The sequence below is a fragment of the Acomys minous genome (assembly GCF_964271855.1).
Source record: "Acomys minous genome assembly, chromosome: 17".
Taxonomy (NCBI): domain Eukaryota; kingdom Metazoa; phylum Chordata; class Mammalia; order Rodentia; family Muridae; genus Acomys; species Acomys minous.
Genome location: NC_140500.1, coordinates 29,474,789 through 29,502,246, shown reverse-complemented (window position 1 = coordinate 29,502,246; position 27,458 = coordinate 29,474,789). Strand labels below are relative to the sequence as shown.

At 50.1% G+C, this 27,458-nt stretch overlaps 2 protein-coding genes across 2 annotated transcripts; both read right to left on the bottom strand.

Annotated features, from left to right (window-relative positions):
• Positions 1–881: 881 nt before the first annotated feature.
• RPL32 (ribosomal protein L32) lies at positions 882–5,551 on the bottom strand. The gene is made up of 4 exons (XM_084765216.1): positions 5,395–5,551; positions 4,481–4,581; positions 3,071–3,252; positions 882–1,064 (listed from the first exon to the last, which is right to left on the bottom strand). The coding sequence occupies exons 2-4, from the start codon at positions 4,574–4,576 to the stop codon at positions 935–937; spliced, it is 408 nt and encodes a 135-aa protein (XP_084621342.1). The 5' UTR covers positions 4,577–4,581; positions 5,395–5,551; the 3' UTR covers positions 882–934.
• An 868-nt stretch (positions 5,552–6,419) lies between these two features.
• On the bottom strand, positions 6,420–25,171 carry EFCAB12 (EF-hand calcium binding domain 12). Its single transcript, XM_084765382.1, has 10 exons — positions 24,388–25,171; positions 19,666–20,117; positions 18,439–18,624; positions 15,144–15,300; positions 12,949–13,145; positions 11,502–11,715; positions 9,512–9,783; positions 8,249–8,289; positions 7,857–7,982; positions 6,420–6,914 (listed from the first exon to the last, which is right to left on the bottom strand). Exons 1-10 carry the CDS (start codon positions 24,710–24,712, stop codon positions 6,656–6,658), a joined length of 2,229 nt encoding a protein of 742 aa, XP_084621508.1. The 5' UTR covers positions 24,713–25,171; the 3' UTR covers positions 6,420–6,655.
• Between the last annotated feature and the right edge of the window lie 2,287 nt (positions 25,172–27,458).

Sequence of the window (27,458 nt, the reverse complement as noted above, 5' to 3'; positions counted from 1 at the left end):
GTGGTGGCATACACCTTTAATTCCAGAACTTGGAAGGCAGACGGGTGGATCTCTGTGAGTTCAAAGCCAGCCAGGAGAGCCAAGGCTCTGTTAGAGAGAAACCCTCGAAAAAAATAAAAAGCAACAGGGCAGAAGATGGCTCCGTGACACAGGCTGCTCTTCTCAGACTCAGGTTCAATGCCCAGCTCTCCTGACACCATCTCCCCTATCCCAAGGGATCCGACACTCCCTTAGGGCATGCAGGTAAAACAGATGAGCTCAGTTGTAGAACACTAGCCTACCATGCATACCACCTTAGGCTCCAGCCCCAGCATTACAGAAAGTCCTTAAAATAACCAGTTCATGCCACAAATGTTTGTGGAGATGGACCACACAGGCTGCATGCATCTAGGCATTCGAGTTATGTCTCTAGCTCTAACACTAGGCTTTGACCAAAGCAGGCAACCTGTAAGACTTAAGCTACAGGTCTAAGACGAGCCTCATTTCTACATTAAGGTGGTAACAGAAAAAAGGCTGGGATGTGTAGCACTGCCCTTGTGTCTCATGTGGCAGAAATGCACCTTCCGGTCTCATAAAGTTCTCAACCCCACAGAGACCACCCCATGACTGCCAATCCTTAGTAAAACTAAGCAAAAGTCTCAGGACAAACCTCACTAAGAGCTGAGACAGGATGAGGGCAGAGGCTTGCCTGTCCCCCAGGTTCTCAATGTGGACCTACACCTTAGAGGGCCAAGCCGTTCCCTCTTCAAACCACCTGCAGGCAACCAAGGCTGCAGTGAGACTGAGTCCTGCTGCTGTGCAGCCTCCCGGCTGAAGGTCCACTGGGGACTAAGAAGCAAAGAGCAATCTCCAGTGACAAAAAAGGCAGGAGAAAAAAAAGATGGCAGTTTTTGTGGTTTTATTTAAACACAAATAAAACACGCACTGAAGCCATCTATTCATTTTCCTCGCTGCGTAGCCTGGCGTTGGGATTGGTGACTCGGATGGCCAGCTGTGCCGCTCTTTCTACGATGGCTTTTCGGTTCTTGGAGGAAACATTGTGAGCAATCTCAGCACAGTAAGATCTGAAAGAGAAGCCAGCAAGGAAAGGTCACCAGGGAGGCAGTGACTCCTGTCCCTTGCCGCCCCGCCCCCCACTCCACTGCCAGGCAGAGGGGCCAAGGCTCTAACTACAGGGAGAAGCGGGGCCCACACCAGAATTCTGACTAACCCAGGAGCCCAAAGGCTTTCTGGGGCAAACACTGTGAGCTACACAGTTCAAGTAGTGTGGACAACACTGCCTGACACTGCGCCCAGAGTGCTGACTAACTGCCCTAATGGACACATTCCCAGTATGGAGATGTCCAGGAAGCCGCAGGCAGGCAGCTGACGAGAAGCAGGACTGCGCAGTGATGTGACTAGCAGGCCATTTTCCCAAAAAGGAAAGCAGTCAGACTCTCGGGTATCTGGGGACAAACGGCATCCCACTTTCAATCCTGAAGCCCATGCCCCTGACTATGTACATCTTTGGCCATAACCAACACACCTACCTACTATCCGCAAGTCAGGCGTAGCCATTTCCCACCCCAGGTCGCTGCCACCCAGGAACTACCTTTTCAGTGCTTTTTCTGTAATAGCTTTTTGAACTTCACCTGCTTCTCAGTTACACAGGGGAAAATGCCCAGACACAACTCAGTGAGCAGATGCACCTGCGGGCTTTGACTAACAAAGCCAAGCTGCCTTCCTGAAGCAGATGTATCCATTTAAAAGAATGTAGAGTTGGCCTGATGTGGTGGCACACCTTTAATCCCAGCACTCGGGAGGCAGGTGGATCACTGTGAGTTCAAGGTCAGCCTGGTCTACAAAGTGAGTCCAGGACAGCCAACGCTACACAGAGAAACCCTGTCTCGAAAAATCCAAAACAGGGGGCTGGAGAAATGGCTCAGTAGTTAAGAGCGCTGGATGCTCTTCCAGAGGTCTTGAGTTCAATTCCCAGCACCCACATGGTGGCTCACAACCATCTATACTATGATCAGATGCTCTCTTCTGGTGTACATGAAGACAGCATACTCATATACATAAGTATCTTTTTTTTTTAAAGGAAAAAAATCCAAAACAAAACAAAACAAAAAAATCAAAACAAAACAAAACAAAAATGCAAATTCGGGCTGGGCATGGTGGTGCATGCCTTTAATCCCAGCACTCAGGAGGGGAGGCAGGCCCAGCACTGTGAGTTGGAGGCCACCCTGGCCTACAGACTCAGGACAACCAAGGCCAACACAGAGACCAACACCGCATCATTAATAAAGACAACACTGCCACTTGGACTGCAGTGCTCCTGAAAATGCAGATACCAACCTGCATTCACCCTTCCAAAAGAAACTTCCAGAACTTCAATCAATGCTTGGTTAAATGCAGAAAATAATCAACTCCCCCCATCTGTATTACAACCACCTCAGAAAACAAATCCTTATAAACCATCATACACAGCCTTCCACCACTCTGCAGTCCTTCTAACTTATTTGTGTGCGTGTGCCTGCAGCTTTCCCAAACATTTACCAGGAAGGAAAAATAAACTCTTCCTGCCACATCCTCATGCTCAGTGTCAACTATTTCCCAGGAGGCCTTGGCTTTGATGGAAGTCAACCATGCATCTTAAGAGTTCATCAAGGGCTGTAACATGCTCAAAGTGCCCTGAGCAACCTACAATCTCTCTACAGCTGTGCCTACAGGCCGCATCCTCGCTACCTCAGCTCCTACATACCTGCACTGCTCTGCAAATCCACCTGTCACCTCAGAGCCAGGCACCGCTTGGTCCAGGGTTAGACCCCTCCCGGTTTCATACTACAGCAGTGTTCCAGAGAGGACCATAAAGGACACTGCACACCCACTGCCTCAAATCAAGGCCCCTCCCCTCTCTTCTCCAGTCTCAGGTCTCATACCTTCTGAGCACAAATGCCCCCTCCCAACCAAGCCTTCCCTACGGTCAGCATGACCACCCCAGGAGACGGCACGCTCCTAAGCAGGCCATAGCCAGGGCCCCCAGGGGACAGCACGCTCTTAAGCAGGCCAGAGCCAGGGCCCAACTCACTTGTTGCACATCAGCAGCACTTCCAGCTCCTTGACATTGTGGACCAGAAACTTCCGGAAGCCGCTAGGCAGCATGTGCTTGGTCTTCTTGTTGCTCCCATAACCAATGTTGGGCATCAGGATCTGGCCCTTGAATCTTCTCCGCACCCTGTTGTCGATACCTCTGGGTTTCCGCCAGTTTCGCTAAAGACACAGGCAAGTTAGTTTCTGTGCAAACTACCAGCTCTCCCTTGGCAGGAAGGGGGCGAAATCCAAATGGGACACGGCACATGGGCACCCTTGGGTAATGCAACCTCCTACTTTACACACTTTTTTTTTTTTTGGTTTTTCGAGACAGGGTTTCTCTGTGTAGCCCTTGCTGTCCTGGAGCTCAGTCTGTAGATCAGGCTGGCCTCGAACTCAGAGATCTGCTCACCTCCAGCTGCAGAATTTCCCAAGAAAACAAAATCTTCCTACCTCTCCACACAAAATCAGACCTGCAAGGGTCAGGGTTAGAGGGGACTGCACACTGTTCTCAGGACCCAAGCTTTCTGGCCCATGAAACACACCGAAGGCTGAGGGTGTAGCTCAGCTTGGTAGTATTTGCCTGGCAAGCACCAGGCCCTGGGTTCCATCCCTAGCATTTGGATCAGAACTTTTTTAAAAAATATTTTTTATTTAGTTTTAATCTATGTACAATGGTGTGAAAGTGTCAGATCTTGGAGTTACAGACAGTTGTGAGCTGCCACATGGATGCTGGGAATTGAACCCCGGGCCTTTGGAAGAGCAGGCAGTGCTCTTAACCACTGAGCCATCTCTCCAGCCCTTGGATCAGAATTCTAACATCACTCTTCATTAAGTTTCAAAAAAGGGCAGGGAGGAGGAATCAGTTAAATACTGGCTGTGCTTGCCCTTTCGGACAACTCGTCATGTCTGGACCAAATGAGAAGCCTCACCTCAAAAATTAATGTACTCAGCACTCAGGAAGCAGGCTCTGAGTTCAAGGCCAGCCTGGTCTACAGAGCCAGCTTCAGGACAACCAAGACGACACTGAGAAACCCTGTGGTGGGGGAACTAACGGGGCTGGATGGATGGCTCAACAGGCTTCTCTTCCCAGAGGTTCTGAGTCCGATTCCCTGCACTCACAACTGATGCGAACGCCCCCTTCTGGTGTGCAGACAGACACTTGTATACATAAAACGCCTAAAATACCCAGGCTGCAGAGACGGCTCAGAAGGGCCTGCTGCCAGACATCCTAAGTCTGACCACCTGAACCCACATGACGGGTCCCCTGCCCTTCACATATATGAATATAAAAGAGGCGAAGTGTCGTTTAACCAACAGACTGCCCAGAATAGGTGTTATCAGAAATATGCACTCAGACCCCTATACCCGGCACTCACTCCCACCCCAGGACCACACACACACACACCTTAATTTTGACATATCGGTCTGACTGGTGCCTGATGAACTTCTTGGTTCTCTTTTTAACGATCTTGGGCTTCACCAGAGGCCGGAGGGCAGCCATGATGCCTATTTTAAAAAAGAAGTCAGATGCACGGTTAGCCAAGAACCTGGGGGTGGGAGTGGGGGGGGTGCTCCTTGTCTAGGGCCTGAGCGATGTCGCAGAGTGTCTTCCAATCACCAGCTACTGAGCAAACTGGGAATGGAATGGGTACCTCTGCTCGGCTTGTTCTCCCTCCTGCTTCCGAAGCTGGCAGAACACTAGACACTCTGCAGACGCGATCTCAAGAGGTCAAGGGTCCCCTCACCCACAGAACCGCAGCCACTGGCCCATAGGCGGGCGGAACCAGACCCCACTCCACTGAGCTTCCCAACCACCAAGTGATCGTTGCGTTTTTAAGTGTCGCGCCCTCAGATGCTCAAGAACCGCCCCGTACTTCTAACACGTCGCCGGACAGCGCGTCCCTCCCGGCATGGGTGGCCTCAGCACCAACCCGAGAGGCGGCTGGGCAACACGCCTTGCCCGGCTTTGCACTGAGCACCAGCGAGCACATGATCAGCAGGCGTTTCTGCTCCCTGGCAGCTCGAAGGGCGGCAGAGCGGGGACCCAGGACGCCCAGCGCGCTACCAAGGCTGCCAGCAAGAGAGCACGGAAGCGGCGGGCGCCATCCCGAGCCCGCGGGCCGCATGGCAGCAGACCGGCCCCGGCCGACGCCTGGGCCCCGGCGGACTCCGTCCTCAGCGGCAGCAGCCCGCAGGCCCGGCCCGAGCGCGGAGGCCGACGCCGAGGCCTCTCCTCCGGGCGGCGCTAAGGCCTCCCTACCCGATGACCGGGCCGGGCAGAACCCGCAGGCGGGAGGATGGCCGGCGATGCAGACTCACCGCAAAGGAGATGGCAGCCACCTCGCAGGCAGCGCCGAGGAAGAAGGAAGAGGCGGCGGCGCGCAAGGGATGATGGGACGGAGTCTCGGGTCCTGGTAGGGACTTCCGGCTCTGGGTCCTCAAAAAACAATTAAAAGCCTAAGGCATGCCTGAGAAATAATGCTGGAAAAAAATCCCAGCGTACTAATGTTCTATAGTAGACGTTAACATCCTGGAATGAGCTAAAAATGTATCTTTCTCTTAGGACTACTTAGGAAATTTGGAATTCTTCCCCAGCTAAGACCGAAGTGGAAGCCCAGTTGTTTTTTAAAATATGTTCAGTCCTGAGTGCGCCCCTTGTGTCTGGGAGGTAGCAAACTAGAGACGCCTTTGAAGGGTTCTCAGGGTGTTGGTTGAGCAAATGTCCTAAAACATTAGAGTACCCCAGATGCTCACACTCCTGAAATATGAACTGCTACGGAGCCTGCACGCATCTTCCGTATTGTTTAAATCATCTCTATTTATGGTTCTTACTTAGAGCAATGTGTTAATAAGTGCTAGGTTGATAATACTGCTTAGAAAATAATGACAAGAAAAAGTCTGTGGGCTGGGGGTGTTTGTGCATACCTTTTAATCCCAGCACTTGGGAGGCAAAGGCAGGCCGATCTCTGTGAAGTGAGGGCCGTAGAGTTTTCCAGGCCCGCCAGAGATACAGAGTGAGACCCTGTCTCCCTCTCTCTTACACATGTAAAATGTATATACAGATGCCGGCTTATTTAAAATATTCGCATATTTGCGTTTGTTTGAATCTGTGAATCTCTTACACAGCATTCTGCCTGCATGTGAGCCAGCAGGCCAGAAGAGGGCACCAGATCTCATTATAGATGGCTGTGAGCCACCATGTAGTTTCTGGGAATTGAACTCAGGACCTCTGAAAGAGCAGTCAGTGCTCTTAACCTCCTGAGCCATCTCTCCAGCCCAGAACCTGTCTTTTAACACGTTCACACTTTTAAGTTTTCCATCCCTTAAACAGGAAATCAGAGCAGTTAGGTTACAGGTCAGCTCTAATCTGGTTTATTTCAAAAGAGCAGTGGTCGTGACAGGGTAGAAAACACAGCATGTGTTCCTTAGTTCCAGACACTGGACACTGTGGTATCAAGGGACACCACCCCAGACCTTCCTCGGGACTGTTTCTTGTGTATGACTCTTTGATATCTCATGTCTGCAACTGTGGGCCTCTAGCTGCACTGTTGTCTTCTGGCCCAGCAGCCCCCAGGCCCCTCTAGCTGATGGAGTACACCTTGTTTGCGTCATAATAGGCGTGGGTCATGTAAGCCCAGTCTTTCATGGGCCACCAGTCCTTAGAGTGGTAGGAGGCAGGGTAAGCGTGGCGCGTCTGTTCTATACAGCTGAAGATTGCCAGGCTCTTGTCCTTGGCCACAGTGGGCAGGTAGAGCCGCAGCTTTTCCAGAAGGTGACCGGGCCAGAAGTGATTGGGGTGGGTGCATGTAGGACCCCTGGGTCTCTTCGCCTTCAGCTTCCTGGAAAAGGAAAAGACACAGGAAAGGTTGTCATGGCAGAGAGACCAGGCCCAGGGTTCCTTCTCGGCAGAGAACTTGAGCCACAACCACACTCTACGCCTCATGTCTCCTCACCAGAGAGGACTCAGAGGTCTAGAGATCAAGATCACACAGCGCATGAGTGACTACATGCAGGTCCCAGGCACTGCTTCTTAAGCCCAAGTGTAGACACTGCGCTGTCCTTGCTCTAGAGCCCTGGTTTTCAACTTTCCTAACACTGCAGCCCTTTAATATGGTTCCTCGTGTTGTGGTGCTCTCACCCATAAAACTATTTTTGTTGCTACTTCATAACTACAATTTTGCTACTGTTATGGGTTATAATGTGGATAACTGTGGGGTTTTTTGATGGTCTTAGGCAACCTCTGTGAAAGGGTCACTTGACCCCCCACCCCCAAAAGGGTCATGACTCACAAGTTGAGAACTATTGCTCTAGAGGGCTTGGTTCTCCCCCAACCCAGCCCCCTACTTCAGCCAGTCTTTTTGGTGCTGGGGGCCTCACATGTTCTAGGCTGGTACCCAGCTGCTGGGTAGCACCCAGCCACATCTGGAAGCATTTGGACGTCGTGTCGGGAATCTAGCTTCCAGAGCCAGCTTCACTGGGTGCAGGTGCAGATGTGGGACCATGTGTCAGTGTCCTCCCCTATAAGCAGCATTGTCTAGAGCCACTCAGGCTTCTGGCGACAATGCAGATGAGTTCACTCATGGGAGGCCCCAGGGCAGCTATGCCTGGCACTCTCTGAGCACTCTTCTGCTGCCCCTTAGACACTGAGCATGGAGCCCCACAACAGTGCTAAGATCCTGTCCAATGTGCACAGGTCCCAGAGCTGCTTCTTGGTGGAGGAGAGGCCAGCCCTCCCATCCTCATCCCTGCCCTCCTAGCAGACACACAGGACCAATACAAACCCAGTAAATTCCTCGAACTCCTCAAAGTGCATTGCCTCGAGTTTCGTTGTTTTCCTAGCAGGGAATAGAGAGAGAGGCACTGTTGAGAGAGAGAAACTCCAGGAGCAGGGTGCTGGTGGCCCACGCCTTTAATTCTAGCATGTGGGAGACAGAAGCAGGCAGATCTCTAAATCTGAGGCCAGCCTGTTTTACAGAGTGATTTCCAGGACAGCCAGGGCTACACAGAGAAACCCTGTCTCAAAACAAAACAACCTCCTCCAAAGAAACTTCAGGAAAGTGGGTTTAGGGGAGCAGGTGGGGCCATTAAGGGATTTGTTTCTGAGTGTTAGACCAGAGCTCTGAACATTTTTTGTGGTGAGGCCCTAGCTGTGTCTCCATACACCAAGGCACACCCCATGCATTGGGCTTTGCCAGACTTGACCTTATCCCCTGGCTGGTGGAGTGAGGAAAACTAGTAGGCCCTGAGCCTGAATCCCACTCCTGCCAGAGGCCACATTGTGTGGGACAAGCATGACAAAAAGTCACCTTCCATACCTTGGCCCAGCAGACATCACTAGCTGACCACTGGATTTCTTCCTAAATCCACATCTGGCCTCAGACTTTCTTTTTTTCTTTTTCTTTTTTTCCTTCTGGTACAAAAGTTTGGACTCTGGGCCTTGTGAACTCACTACCCCTAATGCTGGCTTTTACAATTTAGTTCCTAGAGGTAAGAGAGGTCCAATGGCTCTCCTTTAGCTAGGGAACCTTTCTTTCTCTTTTATAGTTGTGACTGGTCAAACACAAGGAAAAAAAAATCTCTTTCCTGGGCGCTTGGAATGTTGAGGTCTGGTCCCATTCTCTCTGGGCAGGTTTCCAGCAGTGGACCCCAGAGCTACAGTAGTGGGTGACCCTGCCTGCTCATTCACCTGTGTACACCTTCTGTTATGTGTACCCCACAGGCTAATGTGTTTGAAAACTTGGTCCTCAAACCCACTTCCTGAATTCACAACTTAGGGACTGGTGCCAGCCACAGGTTAGAAGGTATATCTCACAGGTCCACTAAGCTACTACTAGCCTGGGTCATGCTCAGCACTGCTGTGGGCCTAGACTGCCCCTATACTCAAAAACATTAGGACAGGTGCAGGGTAAAGCAGCGGCCACACTGGCAGTGCTGAGGGCACCCTGAGGCCCTTGTCTAACCCTCTCTGTGTGTAGTTGGAGCACTGTGGCATCCACGTCATACATGAAGATGCTTGTCTGATGTCCACTGTGCTGCACTGCAGCCTGCCCAGGCATTCTGCCTTGCCACACCATCCCTCTGCATGGATGCCATCTCATCTCCCCCTTCCCCCCCCCACCCCCAAAGTCACTCCTGATGTTATTCATAGTAGTTGGGTACTTGGTCCACATGGTGAGAGCAGAGGGGGAGTTAAGTTTGGATTACTTCAAAGGAGGTTAGTCTAAGGGCCAGGCCAATGTTTTGTTTTTCCCAGGGGCTTACTAGCCTTCCTCTTGTTGGAAAATGAGTGTGCCTGCCACAGGGTGGCAGCGCAGGGAAGGAATTGGTTCCTGTCCTTTGCAGAGTCCCTCAGCTTCTGACACAGAAGCTTTGGATCTTTCCCACTGGCCTTACGATTATATAAGCCTGCGTTCAGGAGGGTAGCTAGCTATGTGACCCTAAGATGTGCACTAAGAGGGATGAGTCGGGGAGCGACTGGGTAGGGACACAGGTACTGGCATCCATGCCCATGTCCCTGGCCCCTCAGCTGAAGGGACAGCCTGAAACTCAGCTTGTCTGTCTTCTTTTCCCCAAGCTTTTGGTGGCCCGGGGTCTTGAACCCAGGCAGGCGGTAGACGATCCTCTCATCTATGTAATAGCCCCCGGGCTGCCGGATTGGGCGGACTTCTTCTTTCAGAGTAATTATCTTGTCTCCTGGATACAGTAGTGCTGTGGGCAGCAAGGAAGACAGTCTATTAGCCCTTCCGGGTCACGTGGGAACTGCTGAAAGGCGTGGTGGCGTACACCTTTAATCCCAGCACTCGGGAGGCAGAGGCAGGTGGATCTCTGAGAGTTAGAGGCCAGCCTCGTCTACAAAACAAGTCTAGGACAGAGAAACCCTGTCTCAAAAAAGCGCACCAGTGGGGGCTAGAATACAACTCTGTGAAGTCTGTTCTCTCTACGTTTATGTCCCAGCCCAACTTCTTATTTTTAGATGATTGTAGGCTCATCGGAAACTGGAAAACACAATGGGGTATACAGTTCCCCTGAACTCTCCCACAACTCCTCACAATGCAGCATGACATGCAGATGCAGTTCAGTATCAGAAGGGACCTTGGATGACTTGGATGACCCTGCTGACCAGGAGACCGAGGAAGGAGACCAATTTGTAACAGAAAATTAGGATGGAGAGTCTTAGCAAGTTTAGGTTGGAGGCAGGAAGATTCAACCAGACTTCACTGGGTCAATTAGTGTGTACATTGTACACTTGCATGAATATGTGTGTGTGTGTGTGTGTGTGTGTGTGCATGCCAAGTAGTCAAGACATTATATTTGATAAGCAAGCAGCCTACCACTGAGCTCCACTCCCAGCTTTTAGAACTACTTTGATAACTATTTGGTTTGGCTTGGTTTTTGAGGCAAGGTTACTCTGTGTAGCCCTGGCTGTCCTTGACTCACTCTGTAGTTTAGGCTGGCCTCGAACTCACAGAGATCTGCCCACCTCTGCCTCTCAAGGGCTGGAATTAAAGGCTTGTGCCACCAGGCCCAGCTTTGTTAACTATTTGATGGTAGTTTTCTCGTTGTTTTGAATTTGCCTCATAGAGGTATGTATGTGTTTGTGTGTGTGTACATATTCATGTGGGTACATATATGGATAGGTGGGTAAAGGAGCAGAGGTGAGAGACCAAAGAGAATTTGAAATTGTGTTTCAGGAACACTGGGGCAAAGTTTAAGAGATAGCCCTGAACACAGCTGAGGGGAGGGACCAACTTTACACTCCCTGAACACAGCTGTGGGGAGGGACCAGACTTGCTGCACTCCTTTTAGCCCACCGGAGATATGGTTGCTAGGAAACTGGACTAGATGGCATGTAACCTTACTGTGCTATTGTCCCACTCTCGCAACAGTTAATCAGCATATGACAGACAGTACACTCCAATTGAAACCCGAGACCAGACACTCCCCCCTTGCTCGAGAGAGCAAAGAAAGTCAGAAACCCCCTTCTGTATCTTAACCAACAGGAGTTTGCCAAGTTGAGATCCCCCTGCTTTGGGGGCACTGGGAGGGAAAGGGACTTAGAAATTTCCCTCAACCCAGAGTTCGAGGCTCTCCTCCTAAGATCACTGCATTGGTGACAGTTAGAAGCCCTGCTTGAGCTGAGAATAAAGATCCTCTTGTGCTTGCATTGGTTTAGTCCCCTAGTGGTCTTTTGGGGGGGGTCCCAAGAAACTGGCATAACAGAGGCAGAGCTCCAGAACCCAGATCCCCCACATCTCACCTACGGAACCTAGATGTCCCAGAGCCTGTGTCCTAGGAATCCCACCTGATGGTCAGGCTGTCTGCATTCCCTCCTCCTTCCCAGGGTTCCCACCAAAGGCCTCAGTGGCTTGGCTGGGTACGTGTATAGGGAAGCCAGTGTCTGGGCCAACTCCACATGAGCCCCATACCTCTCCTGAGAAGGTCCTCAGTCAGTGGGAGCCCATTGGCCTCACAGAGTTCCCAGCACTGCAGGTAGATGAGGAAGACATCCCTGCGAGTCTTGTTAATCAACTCTTCCATCTCCCCAGAAAGAGTGGATGGCAGGCAGTGATCATCAAACTCTTTGATCCCAGAGCGAACTAGTCGGCAGTTCTCCATGTATTGGATGGAGGGAATACAGAGCTGTGGAGAGAACAGAGGATGCTCCATCTTGTGCCTGTGTGACATTTGTCCTGACTGGAAGGCAGCATAGCACCTCCTCCACCTACCTCCCTGAGAGAGCCCTCGTGAAGAATTATGTGTGCATAGTGGGGCTGCAGTTCACGTTTCCAATCCAGCAGCTTAGGGGAACAAGCACTGAAGTCAAGGTTACCCCTCAGGGTCTCTGAGTACTGGGTACACGAGTCCTGGGAACACAGCCTCAAACTGGATGTGCCCATGAGCTGTGTGATATCTGTAAGAAGGCACAAGCCAGCTGTGGTGGCGCACGCCTTTAATCCCAGCGCTCGGGGAGGCAGAGGCCAGCAGGTCTCTGTGAGTTCAAGGCCAGCCTGGTTGACAAGGCAAGTCCAGGACATCCAGGGATACACAGAAAAAGAAAACGGGGCGGGGGGGATTTCAAAAAGAAAAAAGGATGTGGCATAGAAGCAGTAAGTCCCCAGAGGTATCCTGTTGAAAATGACTTTTGAGTCTTTGGCTGCAGGGGACTCTAAATCAGGTATAGCCGTTTGCATATAATCTGAGAAGAAGCCACATTGCTAGTGCTGAGAAGTGTCACCTGCTGTCACTGACCATTCATTTTTTGTTTTGTTTTGTTTTTTGTTTTGTTTTGAGACAGACTCTCGCTATGTAGCTCCAATGGCCTGGAACTAACTATGTGGACCAGGCTGGCTTCAAACTCACAAAGATCTACCTGCCTCTGCTTCCCAAGTGATGGGACTAAAGGGGTGTGTCTTATTTGTTTAAAGATTTATTATCATACAATATTCTGCCTGCATATGTGCCTGCCCACCAGAAGAGGGCACAAGATCTCATTATAGATGGTTGTGAGCCACAATGTGGTTGCTGGTTGAACTCAGGACCTCTGGAAGAACAGCCAGGACTCTTAACCTCTGAGCCATCTCTCCAGCCCCTCAGTTTTTTGTTGTTTTTGTTTTGTTTTTTGTTTTTTGTTTTTTCTTTGAGACAGGGTCTTTTTATGTAGCCTAGGCTGGTCTCAAACTCATAATCCTTTTGGCTGGACCTCCTGAGAACTGGGGTTATGAGGTGTTTCACCACACCCAGCTGCTTACTGTAGAGATAACAGACAAGGGCTGAGGGAAGTGAGCCCTCCCACGGCTCCTCAGCCAGCAGATGTCAGTACCTGAGCCCTGAGCCCTGGCCCGCCCAGCTCCCAAGCCTGTGCTAGGCAGGTACCTTGGCCTGCCTCCGCCTCTCTCGATACCGCTTGCCCACATCCTCCATGTCTTCCTCTGTCATAGGCCGCCTCTCCGGCTTCGTATCAACCTTGGGGACCTTCAGCAGATCCATCGTGGGAGGCACTGGACATGAGACAGCCTGCTGCTTTTGGGGGGCACGCTTCTGGGACGTTTTCTTTATAGACAGATTGTAATCTAGAGTTGGAGGGAAAGATGAAGGAGCTGACTAAGAGGGTACCCAACTGTGGAACTCAACCTGATGTCACTGAGCAGATGCTAACACGCTCTTCAGCTCCTGTGCTCCAGCCAGTGTCCGTCTGAGGGGCACTGTGAATTTGTCCCCTCCGTTGTTGTGAAGCCCCACATCTGTACACCCCACACCCCTTTCCTACACCTTTCCCATACTCTGTCACCCTGTTCCCACCAAGTGGCAAACAGAATCCTTATAAAATGGCAGCCAGGCATGGTGGTTCACACCTTTAATCCCATCCCTGAGAAGGCACAGGCAGGTGAATCTCTGTAAGTTCAAGGCCACCTTGGTCTATAGAGTGAGTTTCAGGACAGCCAGGACTGTTACATATGGAAACCCTGTCTTGAAAAAACAAACAAACAAACAAAAAAATACATTTAAGATCAACTCAACTGGCTTCCCAGGGAACACACACTAAACACAGAATCCTTTTGCTGGACCACGAGGATCTGTGGGAATCCACTTCAGCTGCCATCCTACATCCTATGAGTCACCCCTCACCCATGTCATCCTCACCTCCTGCACCCCAAAGTCTTTCCTGTCGGAGACCCTTGACCTTGGCAGTTCTACCTGCCTTGGATGCTCTAGCCAAACACTGGCTACGCACCAGCCACGCAGGGCCAGCCCAACACCGACAGCTCAGGAGCTTTTTCTGGCTACCATGCTGGCACTCCCACTACTTGACTCCAAGGCCGCCATCTCTGTGGACAGCACCTTGTCCTGTGGAAGTTGATGGAAGCAGGGCTTGCACTAGTCCACTGCGGTCTCCCAGTTCCTACAAGCAGGCCTAGCACGTGGAAGATACTGCCGAAATGGGGACCAATGAAAGGATTCTGGCACCTTGCCATGGTCCTATTGGCAGCCTCAGGTGGAGGTGAAATCTTGGCCTCTCCTCCTCCCCCTGAGACTCCAGACAAGCAGCCCCACCTCTCTGGACACTTGCTTCCTCCATGGAAAACATGGATAGCAACCCTAACCTCCAGACAGGCAGGGTAAGTCTGACTTGTGCAAATGCTGCCAGCCCAGATGGGGCCCGGGAAATGCAGTCACCTCCTCTCCTGGTCCAGAGGACCAGATCGTGTTCCTATAGACAAATTGAGAGACTCCCCATGTCCACCTGCCTTACCCACTGCCACCCTCCAGGGTAGCATCCGACGGTGCCAACATAGCACCAGTTAATAAATAACTGCTGCTTGCCTTCAAGGCAAGATAAGGGGGATTTTTTTTAGAGCAGGGTGTGGGTGTTGAAGTCCTTGACTATAGCTGTTACTGCTGAGCACTGTGCTCCAGTGCTCCAGCCAGCTATGAGATCACAGCAGCTCTGGGCATTCTTTGTTTTGTTTTGTTTTTTTCTTTTCTTTTTTTTTCTTCTTGACAGGGTCTCTCTGTATAGCCTTGGCTGTCCTGGTCCAGGCTGGCCTTGAACTCATAGCGATCCACCTGCCTCTGCCTCCCAAGTGCTGGGATTAAAGGCATGCGCCATCATGCCCAGCTGAGTGAGCTATTTTAGTGAACCTCTTCCTTTTTAAATTTTATTTTAGACAAAGTCTCCTATATCTCACACTCACCTCAAACACTCTACATAGCTAAGGATGTCCCACCTCCACCCTGAGTCCTAGAATTGTAGATGTACAACGCCTTGCCTGGTTTGTGCAGGGCTGGGGATGGGGTCCAGGGTTTCCAACATTCTGGGCAAGCACTGTGCCGCCTGCTCTACATCCCCAGCCCTCAGTTTTGTCTAAATCAATAGTTTCTGTCCCTCTAAGGACAGGTGCTGGACTTCATCTTTGAACAGACAGAAGGGCAGATGGGCCCTTGAGAAAATATCTGCTTTCTCATTAACCTCTGGGCCTGGAGACTGCAGAGCCTGGCAAACCTATAGCAAACCAGAGAAGGGTGCTGGGGAGAGCCAGGCTGGCTCCGGGGGCAGGGAGGGCACGCACACTCCCTGGCAGTGGGCACGGTGCTTCTCTGCTGGGCCAGTGACCACTGCTTGTAGGTGGTGACCAGGGCATCCGTGGTGATGGCGTTCTGCTTCCCAAGAGAGCCGAGGTAGATGACTATGTCCTCCAGCTCCTGGTTCGTCAGAGGAACTCCGATCTGAGGAGGCACAGGACGTTACTGAGGCCCACCTCACCACCCTTACCAACAGGCTTGGCCAACCTGCTTGACCCCCCAAATTCCCTACTGCCAGGCCCCTGAATGTACTCTGCAATTCATCATGCCTTGCTTTTGCCCAAACAGTTCCCTCTTTCTGCCTGAAAAACTCCTATCCTTCCTTCAAAACCCAGGCCACATGAGCCTCTATCTTTATGCAGTGCGGCCTTTTTCTATTGATTAAGATACTAGGTAGGAAGACAGTTATACATCCACTATTATCCACAAGAAACAGTATGCCCACCTCTGCTGAGGTATCAAAAATCTATACACCTCTTTCTTTTAAGGGTGTGATGGCTGTTGTTGGTTGTCTACTTGACTACATCTGGAATTCACTGAAACCCAAGTGGCTGGCTACACCTGTGAGGGACTTTTCTTAATTATTTGAAGTGGGAAGGTCCACCTGTAATCTGGGCCACACCTTCTGCTGGCAGCCTATATAAAGGACATGGAAGAAGGAAGCTTGCTCTCTCTGCCTGCCTGTCCTGGCTCTCACTGGCCAGGCCATTCCTTCACTGGCATTAAAGTGAACTTCTTTTGGGATTCCAGCATGTACTGAAGACCAGCTGAGACATCCAGACTGAATGACTATTGGATTCTTGGACCTTTCAGCGGGAGAGAGCCACTGTTGCACTAGTCGGACCATAACCGGTACGCTGCTCTAGTAAACACTGTACATTGTACACACACACACATATGTACATACAAATACATACACATACATACATACATACATACATACATACATGTTCCTATCAGTTCTGTTTCTCTAGCGAACCCTGAACTGGCACAAAGGACAATAGACAGCTTTGGAAGTCTGTAGTGCTTGCCTGAAACACCGAGCGTTCAGAAAGGTTTGAAAGGAAACAGAACTGTGAATCTAACTGTCCCGCCCATCTCTTTACATAACACTAACTGCTGAACTGTGCTTGGAGCAGCTCAAAACTGTCCTGGTGCTAAATAACTTCATGTGTAAACATTAAAAAAAAAAAAGATTTATTTATTTGTCATGTATACAGTGTTCTGCCTGCATGTACACTTGCATTACAGAAGAGGGCAGCAGATCTCATTATAGACAGTTGTGAGCCACCATGTGGTTGCTGGGAATTGAACTCAGGACCTCAGCCCGTGTTCTTAACCTCTGAGCCATCTCTCCAGCCCCCTTTCATGTGTAAACATTTTTAAAGATTTATTTGTATTTTATGTGTATGAGTGTTCTGCCTGCATGTATATGTGTGTCACGTGCATGCCTGGGATCCACAGAGCTTCAGAGAAGGTGACAAATACCCTGGAATGGAGTTACAGGGGATTCTGAGCTGTTGTGTGGGTGCTGGGAATCAAACTTCAGTCCTCCGCAAGAATAGTAAACGCTCTTAACTGCTAAGCCATCTCTCCTGGCCCAAGATTTAAATTTGAACTTTTTTTGTTGTTGTTTGTTTTTGTTTTCTGAGACAGGGTTTCTCTGTGAAATTCTGGCTGTCCTGGACTTACTTTGTAGACCAGGCTGGCCTTGAATTTACATTGAATTTTCTCTGCCTCCAAAGTGCTGGGGATCACAGCCATGAGGCACCATGACCAGCTGCATAATATATTTCATAAAAATATTTGGAAATTGATTGAAAGTGTAGTCTGGGTTTATAGTTCAGTAGTAGAGAGCTTGCTAGTATATGCAAGGTTGTGAGTTCAAACCATAGCTAGAGAGACTGCTGTGGGGCTAGTGAGATGGCTCAGCAGTTAAGAACATGTGCTGCTCTTATAGAGGTCCTGGGTTTGGTTCCTAGTATCCACATCTGGTTCCTCAAAACCATATTTAGCCCCAGATCCAAGGGATCTGATGCCTTCTTTTGGCTTCTGCTGGCACCTGCATATGTGCACATTTTCTCACATAGATACGCACATAATAATAAAAAAAAATGCTAGGCAATGGTGCTGCACACTTTTAATCCCAGCACTTGGGAGGCAGAGCAGGCATATCTCTGTGAGTTGGAGGCTGGCATGACCTACAAAAAAGGGTTCCAGGGTGGCCAGAGCTACACAGAAAAAAACCTGTCTTGAAAAATCAAAATAAGCCAGTGTGGTGGCGCAGCATGCCTTTAATCCTAGCACTTGGGAGGCAGAGGCAGGTATATCTCTGTGAGTTTGAGGCCACCCTGGTCTACAAAGTGAGTCCAGGACAGCCAGGACCACAAGAGAAACCCTGTCTGGAAAAAACAAAACAACAAAACAAAACAAACAAACAAGAAATAAAAATAAACACATAAATAAAAAACTTTAAAAACAGGCTGGAGAGATCGCTCAGCAGTGAAGAACACTCACTGATCTTGCAGAGGACCCCAGTTTAGTTCCCAGCTCCTATGTGGTGGGTGGCTCACAACTATCTGTGACACCAGTTCTAGAGGATGTGATGCCCTCTTCTGGCCTCTGAGGTCACTATATATATGGTACAAATACATACAGTCAGGCACACAAATATTCATACACATAAAATACATGTAAATAAATCTTTTAAAGAAGATCTAGGTAACAATTTCTGTTTTTTAAGGGTGTTTTGTACTGAAGATACACAATTAATTCATCTAAGCCAGCAAGAATTTAGACAGCAAATATTTTAGGTTTGGTGAGTCACAAGTCCTCTGCCACGGCATCATGATAGCACCCATAGATGTGCACAGAGGAGCGAATGTGGCTGTGTTCGACGAAAGTGTATTTTGTTTTTTAAAGAGGCAGGCTGGAGTTAATACATGGGCCCAGATCCTGTGCTACATCAACAGAACTGTCTATGATGATGGAAAAGTTTACTCTATCCGGTCCAGCAGAGGAGCCACTTACCACATGTGGCTTTAAAGAGATATGGTTGGTGTGATGGATAATATTGAATGCAAATGTGACAGGATCTAGAATTGTCCACAGGCTCACATGGGAGGGCTTGTTTAGATTAAGCTAGCCTCCGGGCAGACCTGTGAGCTATTGTCTTGATTAGGTCAGTTAACGCAGAAGGCGGCAGCAGCAGAAGCAGATCCTAGAGCTACAGGTGGTTGTAACTCCCGGGCTCAGTGGGAAAGTGGCAAAGCGTGTACTTACCGCCTTCATAGCCATGATAAACTCCTCCCTGGTGATCCGCTGCTTCTCACCCAGCTCCACCTTGTTAAATACTTCCAGGACCCTGATCTTTTGACTACGCAGGTAGGCAAACAAGTGAGACAGGATAGAGGGCTTGGGCAGTCGCAGCTGGGGGATGGGTTGTCGGATGGTCCTTCGAGGTTCCACCTAGAAGGGGCAAGAGTGGGACAGATGGCGGGGACTGCCCTCTGGTTAAACCTCAGAATGCAAAGATGGACTGGAAGGCAGGGTGCACCGTAGGCCTTTGTCCCTGTTCCCAATGTGGCCACACCAAATAAATCGCCTTTATCTGTTCTTTTTTTTTTTTTTTTTTTTTTTTTTTTTGGTTATTCGAGACAGGGTCTCTCTATGTAGCCTTGGCTGTCCTGGACTCACTTTGTAGACCAGGCTGGCCTCGAACTCACAGCAATCCGCCTGCCTCTGCCTCCCGAGTGCTGGGATTAAAGGCGTGTGCCACCACGCCCGGCTTATCTGTTCTTTATTACTAATTAGGCTGCTCAAATCAGCTTACTGAGGATGGGTGGCTGAACTTCGGTTCTCAGGGGGCAAACCATGGTTCCAAGTTAGGTAATGCCATCACAAAATAGCCTTCCTCCTCACCCTAACCTCATAGGTGCGATCCCCAAATTAGCCCACAGGCTCTGGTTTAACATTTGTCCCTTCCATTGGACAGGTAACCATCATCAAGACAGGCTGCTGGTGTGCCCCAGCTGGGGCACTTGTAAGACATGTCCATATGTTCTCTGACCTTCCCCTTGCCAAGATGGAACCTCCTTCCCATCCCCATGATCTGAGCAGCTCTCAGCGGCTCATTCTGATATGGTGCAATATCAAGACCAGCGCCTAGGGCATAACAGCACCATGGCTTCCTCCCTCTCTGTTCTGGCAGGCTCCCTTTGGGGGCAGCTAGCCTCCTTATTGTGAGCACTCACATGCAGTCTCTGGGAGGTCCCTGAGGGAGGCATTGAAGCTTCTGATCAACATTTGAACAAGTTGGGAAGCCATCTGCTTTCCTGCCCTGGTCAAGTCAGAGACTGTTCCAGATAACTCATACACTTCCCTTTGGGGACTTGGTTTTGCTCTTCTGTAAAATGGGGCAAACCACCTTGTCCTCTCGAACCCAGGGAAACACAATGACAGCAACACTCCCAAAGCCTTCAGCATCTTCTGGCCATTCAGACTTCTCACCTTGGGTGTCCTGACTGGAGTCAAGGTGTCCTTCGGGGCATTTTGCTCCTGTCGAACCCTGAGCAGAACCTTGGCCTCTGACGGTGTGATGACGGCCTTGTTCTCCAGCCATGTCCTGACATCACCAAACGTCTCCAGCTGCCTCCGGAGCTGTGCCTTCTGGCTCAGCCAGGCCATCTTGTCCAACGGTGGCTCTCGGGCAGCTCCAAGATCCAGAGCTTTGAAGCTAGGCGCGGGTGGAGGGGGAGGTTGAAGAGGGAGCGTGGGGTGGGCCAGCACCTGGTCCTTTATGCCAGACACAATGATGACCCGCCGGCGGCTCTGTGGCAGGCGGAAGTCTTTCTGCTTCAACCGCCTGAAGCAGTGGGCAGTGACCCGCTCAGGACTGAAGACAGGACCCTGGCTGGTTTCATCGGAGTCATCATCTATAGAGGCTAAAGACGAGAAGGGCCCTTGGGAGAAGAGGGTTACAAGGTGAGTTCCTTCTAGAAGAGAATGAAAAAGAGCCAGGGAAGGGGGAGACTGCTGCAGGAGCTGGTTGTGTATCAGGGTGCCTGGCCCCTGGCCTGGCTGTATCATTGCATCACAACGGTGAGGAAAACGATGTTCGCACACCCACAGAAGACACAAAGCGAAGGGCTTTCTACAGTCTCTGATGCCTATTATACTCCGCGTGTGCTCTTAAGAATGACGTCACCCTGTCTGACCATCCCAGGCATCACAGCGCCCTCTGGTGGGGCCAAACGTTTCATCTAAGAGTTTGGATCTGAGTGTTGGCCTGTTTCCTACTCAGCCTGTCTTAGTTTCTTCTTTAAGATGGGGATAATGGAGGCTGGAGAGGTGGCTCAGAGGTTAAGAGCACTGCCTGCTCTTCTAAAGGTCCTGAGTTCAATTCCCAGCAACCACATGATGGCTAACAACCATCTGTAATGAAATCTGGTGCCCTCTTCTGGCCTGCAGGCACACATGCAGGCAGAACACTAAACATAATAAATAAATCTACCTAATTTATCAGGTGATGGAGGTGTTTTGTATGTAAGTGTGCTGTTATATATGGATCCATATCTCTTACTTGTAGTGCTAAAACTTGAACCCAGGGCCTTGTGTTTGTGGCAGAAGTACTGTGCCACTGAGCTATGTTCCTCAGCCCCCAACTTGTAATGACATAGCGGGTGGGCAGGTGAGATGGCTCCGTGGCTAAAGGCGCCTGCTGCCAAGTTAGACAGCCTGTGTTCAATCCATGTAGCCCACATAGTGGGAGGAAGAACAGGCTCCCACAAATTGTCCTTTGACCACATCCGCACCATGGCACAGGTCTTCTATATGCTGAAATAAATCAATGTTTTTTAAAAAAAATGAGGGGGTTGGAGAGATGGCTTGGTGGTTAAAAGCACTGGACATGTCAGTTCCCAGCAACCACACAGGTGTGCACAACCATCTGTGACCTCAATCCCAGAGACTCTGACCCCTTCTTCTGTCCTCTGTGAGCGCTGCACAGACATTGTTCACAGACATATGTGCAGGCAAAACTCCCACACACATAAGAGCTATAGCAGGCCCTCTGTGCTGTTAATGGAGACAAGTCAGGGATCCTGGGACCAAGCCACCTTCCTCCCTCAACTGTCTCACAGCTAACCTGCCTTTTGTCTCAGGCTTTTCCAGAACTTGTAAGGCTGCACACACATACACACAGAGAATTGCATACTTCCTCTTTCCAGTTTGGTTAACTTGTAAATAAATCCATTAAAAAAAAACTGGGTTCTGTTTCTTAACTTCCTTTGGAGTATAGTGGTGTTCAGGCAGCAGGTTACAGACCTGAATACCTGGTGACAAAATCTTCTTATCACGAAGAGCGGTCTTGACAGCTGCAGACCTCAGGACAAGAGGTCTGTTATCTTTCCCTGCCTACCCACAGACCGACTAACAATCTGTTTCTCCTTCCAGTGGCACAGGCTCATTTTGGCCCCCTCTGTCCCCTCAGTGATCGAAGGAAGCCCTATCCTAAGGCTTTGCCACCTCCCCCCACCCTCCTCCTCAGCCTCAGAGCTGGAGCCCCATGGCAACTCCGCATACCTTGGCCCGTGTGCTCCTCCATGCCACCATCACCACCTGAGCTGGCTGGTTTTTATGTCAACCTGACACAAATTAGAGCCCTTTTAGGAGACCCTCAACTGAGAAAACGTCCCCACCAGACTGGCCTGTGGGGAAGACTGTGGTGTGCTTTTTTGATTGATGACCAATATGGGAGGGGGCCCTGTGGGCGGTGCCACTTCTGGGCTGGCGGTCCTGGGTGCTATAGTAAAGCAGGCTGAGCAAGCTACACGGAGCGAGCCGTAAATAGCATCCTTCCATGGCCTTTGGACCCTGACGTCCCTGGATGATGGAATTATAAGCTGCAAGGTGAAATAAACTCTTTTATCGCAGCAATAGAAAAGTAACCAGGACACCAGCATGTGCAGTCAGAGCTGCACACTGGTGGCCCTCACACTGTTGGACACTTTACTCACATGGTCTCCAGTTGAGTTACTGTAGCCCGAGCCATGGTCTCTCCAGCTTGCAGTTCCTCCCCACACTCCCTGTCAGCTAAACTCGGCTCACTTAATAACTGCCTAAGGGGGCATTCCTGTTTGCTACTCCTGGTACAACACCTTGGTTAGGTTTGGTTTTCTAGTAAACAACTCCATGAAGAACGTGCCCTTGTCTCTGTCTGTCTCAGTTTCTGCTGGAGTCTCAGCTCCGCCACAGCGCTTACCTACGACAGGACCTCAGTGAGCAGCTTACAGATGGCAAATGCAGACGTGGGGTTGGTGCTATAACTGGGCACATTTTTCACACAGAAAAGGCCCAAAGTCACTGGGTTGATTACTAGCGGCTCAGTTAGCCCCACAAATTCTTTGTCTCAGGGTTTCTTTTTGTGTGTACGAACATTTTGTGTGCCCGCCTTGTCTGTATGCGCACACACGTGTGCAGCCCCACCACAGCCTGGTAGACCAGGATGCTTCACTCTCCTAAATGAGGGGGACAGATAGGCTTTTCTCGGCAAGGCTGGCAGAGTTAACACCCGTCCTGCTGGGGCCTGAAGCTCTTTGCTCCTCTTCTCTCTCATGTTTTCTCACCCACCTTGTCCTTTTGTCTACATTGCTTCTTTCTTTCTTTCTTTCTTTTTTTGGTTTTCCGAGACAGGGTTTCTCTGTGTAGCCTTGGCTGTCCTGGACTCACTTTGTAGACCAGGCTGGCCTCAAACTCACAGCGATCCGCCTGCCTCTGCCTCCTGAGTGCTGGGATTAAAGGCGTGCGCCACCATGTCGGCTCTACATTGCTTCTTTCTGCTCAGTCATGTCTCCTTGCTCCTTGCCTGGCCTTTGGCTTCCATTTCCCCAGTTGCTGTGCACTCCAAAGGGCATGGTGTTCCTTGTGGCTTCGGTCCCAGCCCTTCCCGTCCTGTGCTTCACAGAAAGGATGCGGCGGTTTGAATAAAGATGGTTCCCTAGGCTCATACGTTTGAATACTTAGTCACCAGGAAGTGGAACTGTTTGAAAGGAACAGGAGGTGTGGCCTTATTGAAGTAGATATGGCCTTGTTGGAGGAAATGTATCACTGGGGGTAGGCTTTGAGTTGTTTCTCAAAACAGGCTTTTTTTGTGTGTGTGGCTCTGGTTGTCTTGGCACTAACACTGTAGACCAGGCTGGCCTGGAACTTAAAAAGATCTGCCTGCCTACCTCTGACTTTGAGTGCTGGGATTGACGGCGTCCACTAGTGGCTTTGAGATTTTAAAAGCCCACACCAGGTCCAGTCTCTCCCTCTCTCTTGTGGATCATGGTGTAGCTCTCCTCCACTTTTCCAGCACCACACCTGCCTGCCACCACACTCCCTGTCACGATAAGCTGTAAGCAAGCCTCCAATCAAATGCTTTCGTTCATAACGGCTGCCTTGAAGAGTCATGTCTCTTCACAGCAGAAGAACGGTGACCGAGCCAGCAGGTGTCACCCCAGCCACTCTCTTTCATGCAGGTGGCCTTCTCTTGCCACCCACTCATCACGGCACTTCTCTCTAGTGCTCTTCAGGGCTGTGACTGTGCACAGGAGGAGATCTCCTGCTGAGGCCGCCATCTTATCTTTAGAAGAGGTGGTGGAATTGGAAGGGAAAGCTGAAGTTCAGCTCCTGCCCAGGTCAGGTGACTCTGATGTCACTGGCTGACTTTGCCTCTGCTTACACATTCCCAGGAACACAAAGAACCTCAAGTGGACCCTGAGCACTGAAAAAGACTCCCTTCACTGACCCACATGGGTGTCCCAGGAGGCCTGCCTGAGGGCCCTAACTCGGCACAGAAAACACCCTTGTTCTTCTTTTAAGATTCAGGTCTGAGGGCTGGAGAGATGGCTCAGTGGTTAAGGAGCACCACTTGCCCTTCCAAAGGTCCTGAGTTCAATTCCCACCAACCACATCTCGGTTCACGACCATCTGGAATGTGATGTGATTCCCTCTTCTGGTCTGTGGGTGTGCATGCAGGCAGAACATTTTATACATAATAATAAATAAATCTTTAAAAACAACTGGTGTATGATCTATTAAAAAAAAAAAAAAGACTCCGGTCTCAGCTGCTGCCTCCCTTTTTGGCCATCATCCTGGACTCCTGTTGTCCTGTTTGCTCCTAAGCAGCGACACTTTACACCTGACGGCCTGTTTCCTACTCACCTCTCCATGAAAAGCACCTTCACTTACCCAGGTCTGGGGTTGTGAAGCTGAATGTCACATTTTTCCGCTCAGTTTTGTGGGGCTCCCCTAGCTTGGCTCCTCTCCTCCCAGGGTATCTGGCCAGGCTTTCTGCTGGACTCTGACTGCGTTCTGGGGAAAGGTGGTCAGGGGGATGAGCATGCCTCTGTGAAGCATCACGTGGGGCGGGAGACTTTCTGAGAACTCTGGTCTTCCGGTGGGCCGCAGCTTTTGTCCGTCTCCGCCCTCTACCTCTCAAGTTGCGACCCTTTGCCGAGAACTTGACTGGGGGCTGACAGCCGACTTCTCCATATTTCTTCAATTTAGGATGCATTGTTGCCCGATTGAGAACTATGCAAGGTCCCAGGCACAAGAGCCCTGGCTCTGATTACAAGTCAGGTGACTTGGCCTGCTCCTCCAGCTAGGTCCAGGCACGGGAATCCTGGAAGAGTTCTGACCTTCTGGAATACCTGGCAACCCCTCCCGCAGAGCAGAGACGGCACAATAGGCTTCCAGCCTAGGCTGGCGCTCTCCAAAGGCTCTGACTCGGGGAGCCGGCCGGTTCCTACAGATGGCGCTGTGGAGTACGCCCCGGGCTTAGCCACTTCGGGCAAATCACCCGCAAGGTTTGCAAAAGGCAACTCAAGTTGGGGAAGGGGAGCGAGTCTCTGTTGCTATAACGAGAGAGACACTGCACCGATTGGCTGAGAGCCTCCACGTGTTGGAAGGAGGCGGGAGAAGCCTCCCCTGCCAAGAAACCGGAAGCCAGGAGCGTCAAAGGTTTGCTTAGCCCCAGGCTGGTAACACCTGTGAGGATCATGCCTCTGCCTCATTCTTCTCATGGTTCCTGATTCTGAAGTGAAATTTCCCCTTCCTTGTAAATTGCAGTCTCTTGACAGATCGCCTCATCTTTAGGCTTCACTTTTCTCATTCAAAAAGAGTACCACGCCCCAGTTGGGTTGTGAGAACCCCATTTAGTCAGGGTCAAGTGAAAGACAGGTATTTGGTGTTATGACTGAGTGCCGTGGTCTGGGATCAGCATAACTGATGCCAGGCGGCACACACCTGTATCCTAGCGCTGAGACGGGCCGGAGGATAGACGTAAGTTTGAGGCCAGCTTGTGTTACATAATGAGTCCCAGGCCAACCAGAGCTATAAAGTGAGAGCCTATCTTTTTTATTTTTTTTTAAATATTTATGTATATGAGTGTTCTGTCTTACTCTACATCTGTATAACAAGAGGGCATCAGATCCTATTATAGATGGAGGTGAGCCACCATGTGCTTGCTGGGAATTAACTCAGGACCTCTGGAACAGCATCCAGTGTTCTTTCTTTTTTTTTTCCCCTCTTGAGACAGCGTCTCTCTGTGTAGCCAAGGCTGTCCTGGACTTGCTTTGTAGACAAGGTTGTCCTCGAATTCACAGCGATCCACCTGCCTCTGCCTCCTGGGATTAAAGGTGTGCGCATCCAGTGTTCTTAACCACTGAGCTATCTCTTCAGCCCCAAGAGCCTATCTTTAAAAAACCAGAAACAGAGGCTGGGAACAAGTCCTAATAATAAACCTTTGAAATATCAACGGATAGGTGAAATATGGGGTGTACATGCAAAGACACACGGGCCTATGCCACATGGAGGACTCTGGTAAATGGGAGAAGCCAAACTCAGAGGCCCTCACACTGAAGGATTCTATTTATAGGAAATGCACAGAACAGACACAAAGACAGTTGCTCGTGACCAGGGAAGGGGTGGGGGGTGGGGATGGGGGTAGGGGGGCGGGCAGAGAGGATTAACTGTAACTAGAATGGGGTTTCCTTTTTGGATGGTGGAGATGTCCTGGAATTAGCTAGTGTTAGTGGCTTCACAGCACTGTAAATGAGTGAAGCAAGAAACAAAAACCACTTAATTGAACAAATTTACTTTGGCCAGGTATGGTGGCACCCAGAAGGATCTCTGTGAGTTGAAGACCAGCCTGGTCTACATAGAAAAATCCTGTCTCAAAATAAACAACAACAACAACAAAAAACCCAAATTATTTTGTACTGCAGAGCACTGAGCCGTAGGCTTTGTGCATGCCAGGCAAGCACAATTGTTGAACTACACCCCTGCCCTAAATTTTAAAACTTAATGTCACAAAATAAAGATCAACACCTGAACAAGTCCTCTGTGCCGGGGACCACCTTCATTTAGTATCTTCCTTACCCACTCCAGCCTGAGGCACTTGCTTAGATTGGCCCTTCAGAGCCACATCATTTTAACACCTACAAAAAGGCAACATGATTTCATTGAGATATGAGGAAAGGCATGGAGGCCAGGCGATCTCATCTGCTGAAAGAGGCAGGCCTACAACCCCAGCCAGCTGGCCAGACAGAGCTCTCCTCCAAGATGACCATGGAGAGGGGCTCTGTAAGTGGCCTTGTCTGCGGCCTTACCTCTTAGCTAAAGTTTGGGAAGTTTGCTCTACCACCCAGCCTTGGCCCAGGGATTCAAAGACTTGTCTGTACTCCGAGCGGCTTGTGCCTGGGCGCCCATCCTCACCCTTTTTCTCCTCCATTACTGTTTGTACCATTCTTTTCCTGGGAGGCCTGTACAGAACCTTTCCATCTTTCTGCCTCTCCCGAGCACAGGGTTTTGCACTTGTGTGTGTTCCTGTGATGTCTGTGAAAATATGATGGGTTATTGTGAAGTGGAAGGGGAGAGGTGTGGCCAGCTTTCTTGTCCTTTGGTCAAACTGCATCTCTCTTTACATGTTATGTGCATTTATTATTTCACATGTACATATGCACGTTACCTATGTGCCTGGTGCCAGAGGAGGGCAACAGATCCCCTAGAGCTGTGATCCCCCATGGAGACGCTGGGAATTGAACCTGACCACTGTCACCACTGAGTCATGTCTCCAGCCCCAGAATTCCTCCTTAACAGCTGCCACTTGTTCACCAGAGGGAAAAATCAATTAGCCCGCATCATAGCACAGCTGCCTGTGCCCACATGCTATCCGACAACAAGCAGCTTCCTGACAGTTGGTCTACTTTGCCTTCATTTGATTTAATTTTCAAACTAAACTTTAGAGCGGCAATTGATGC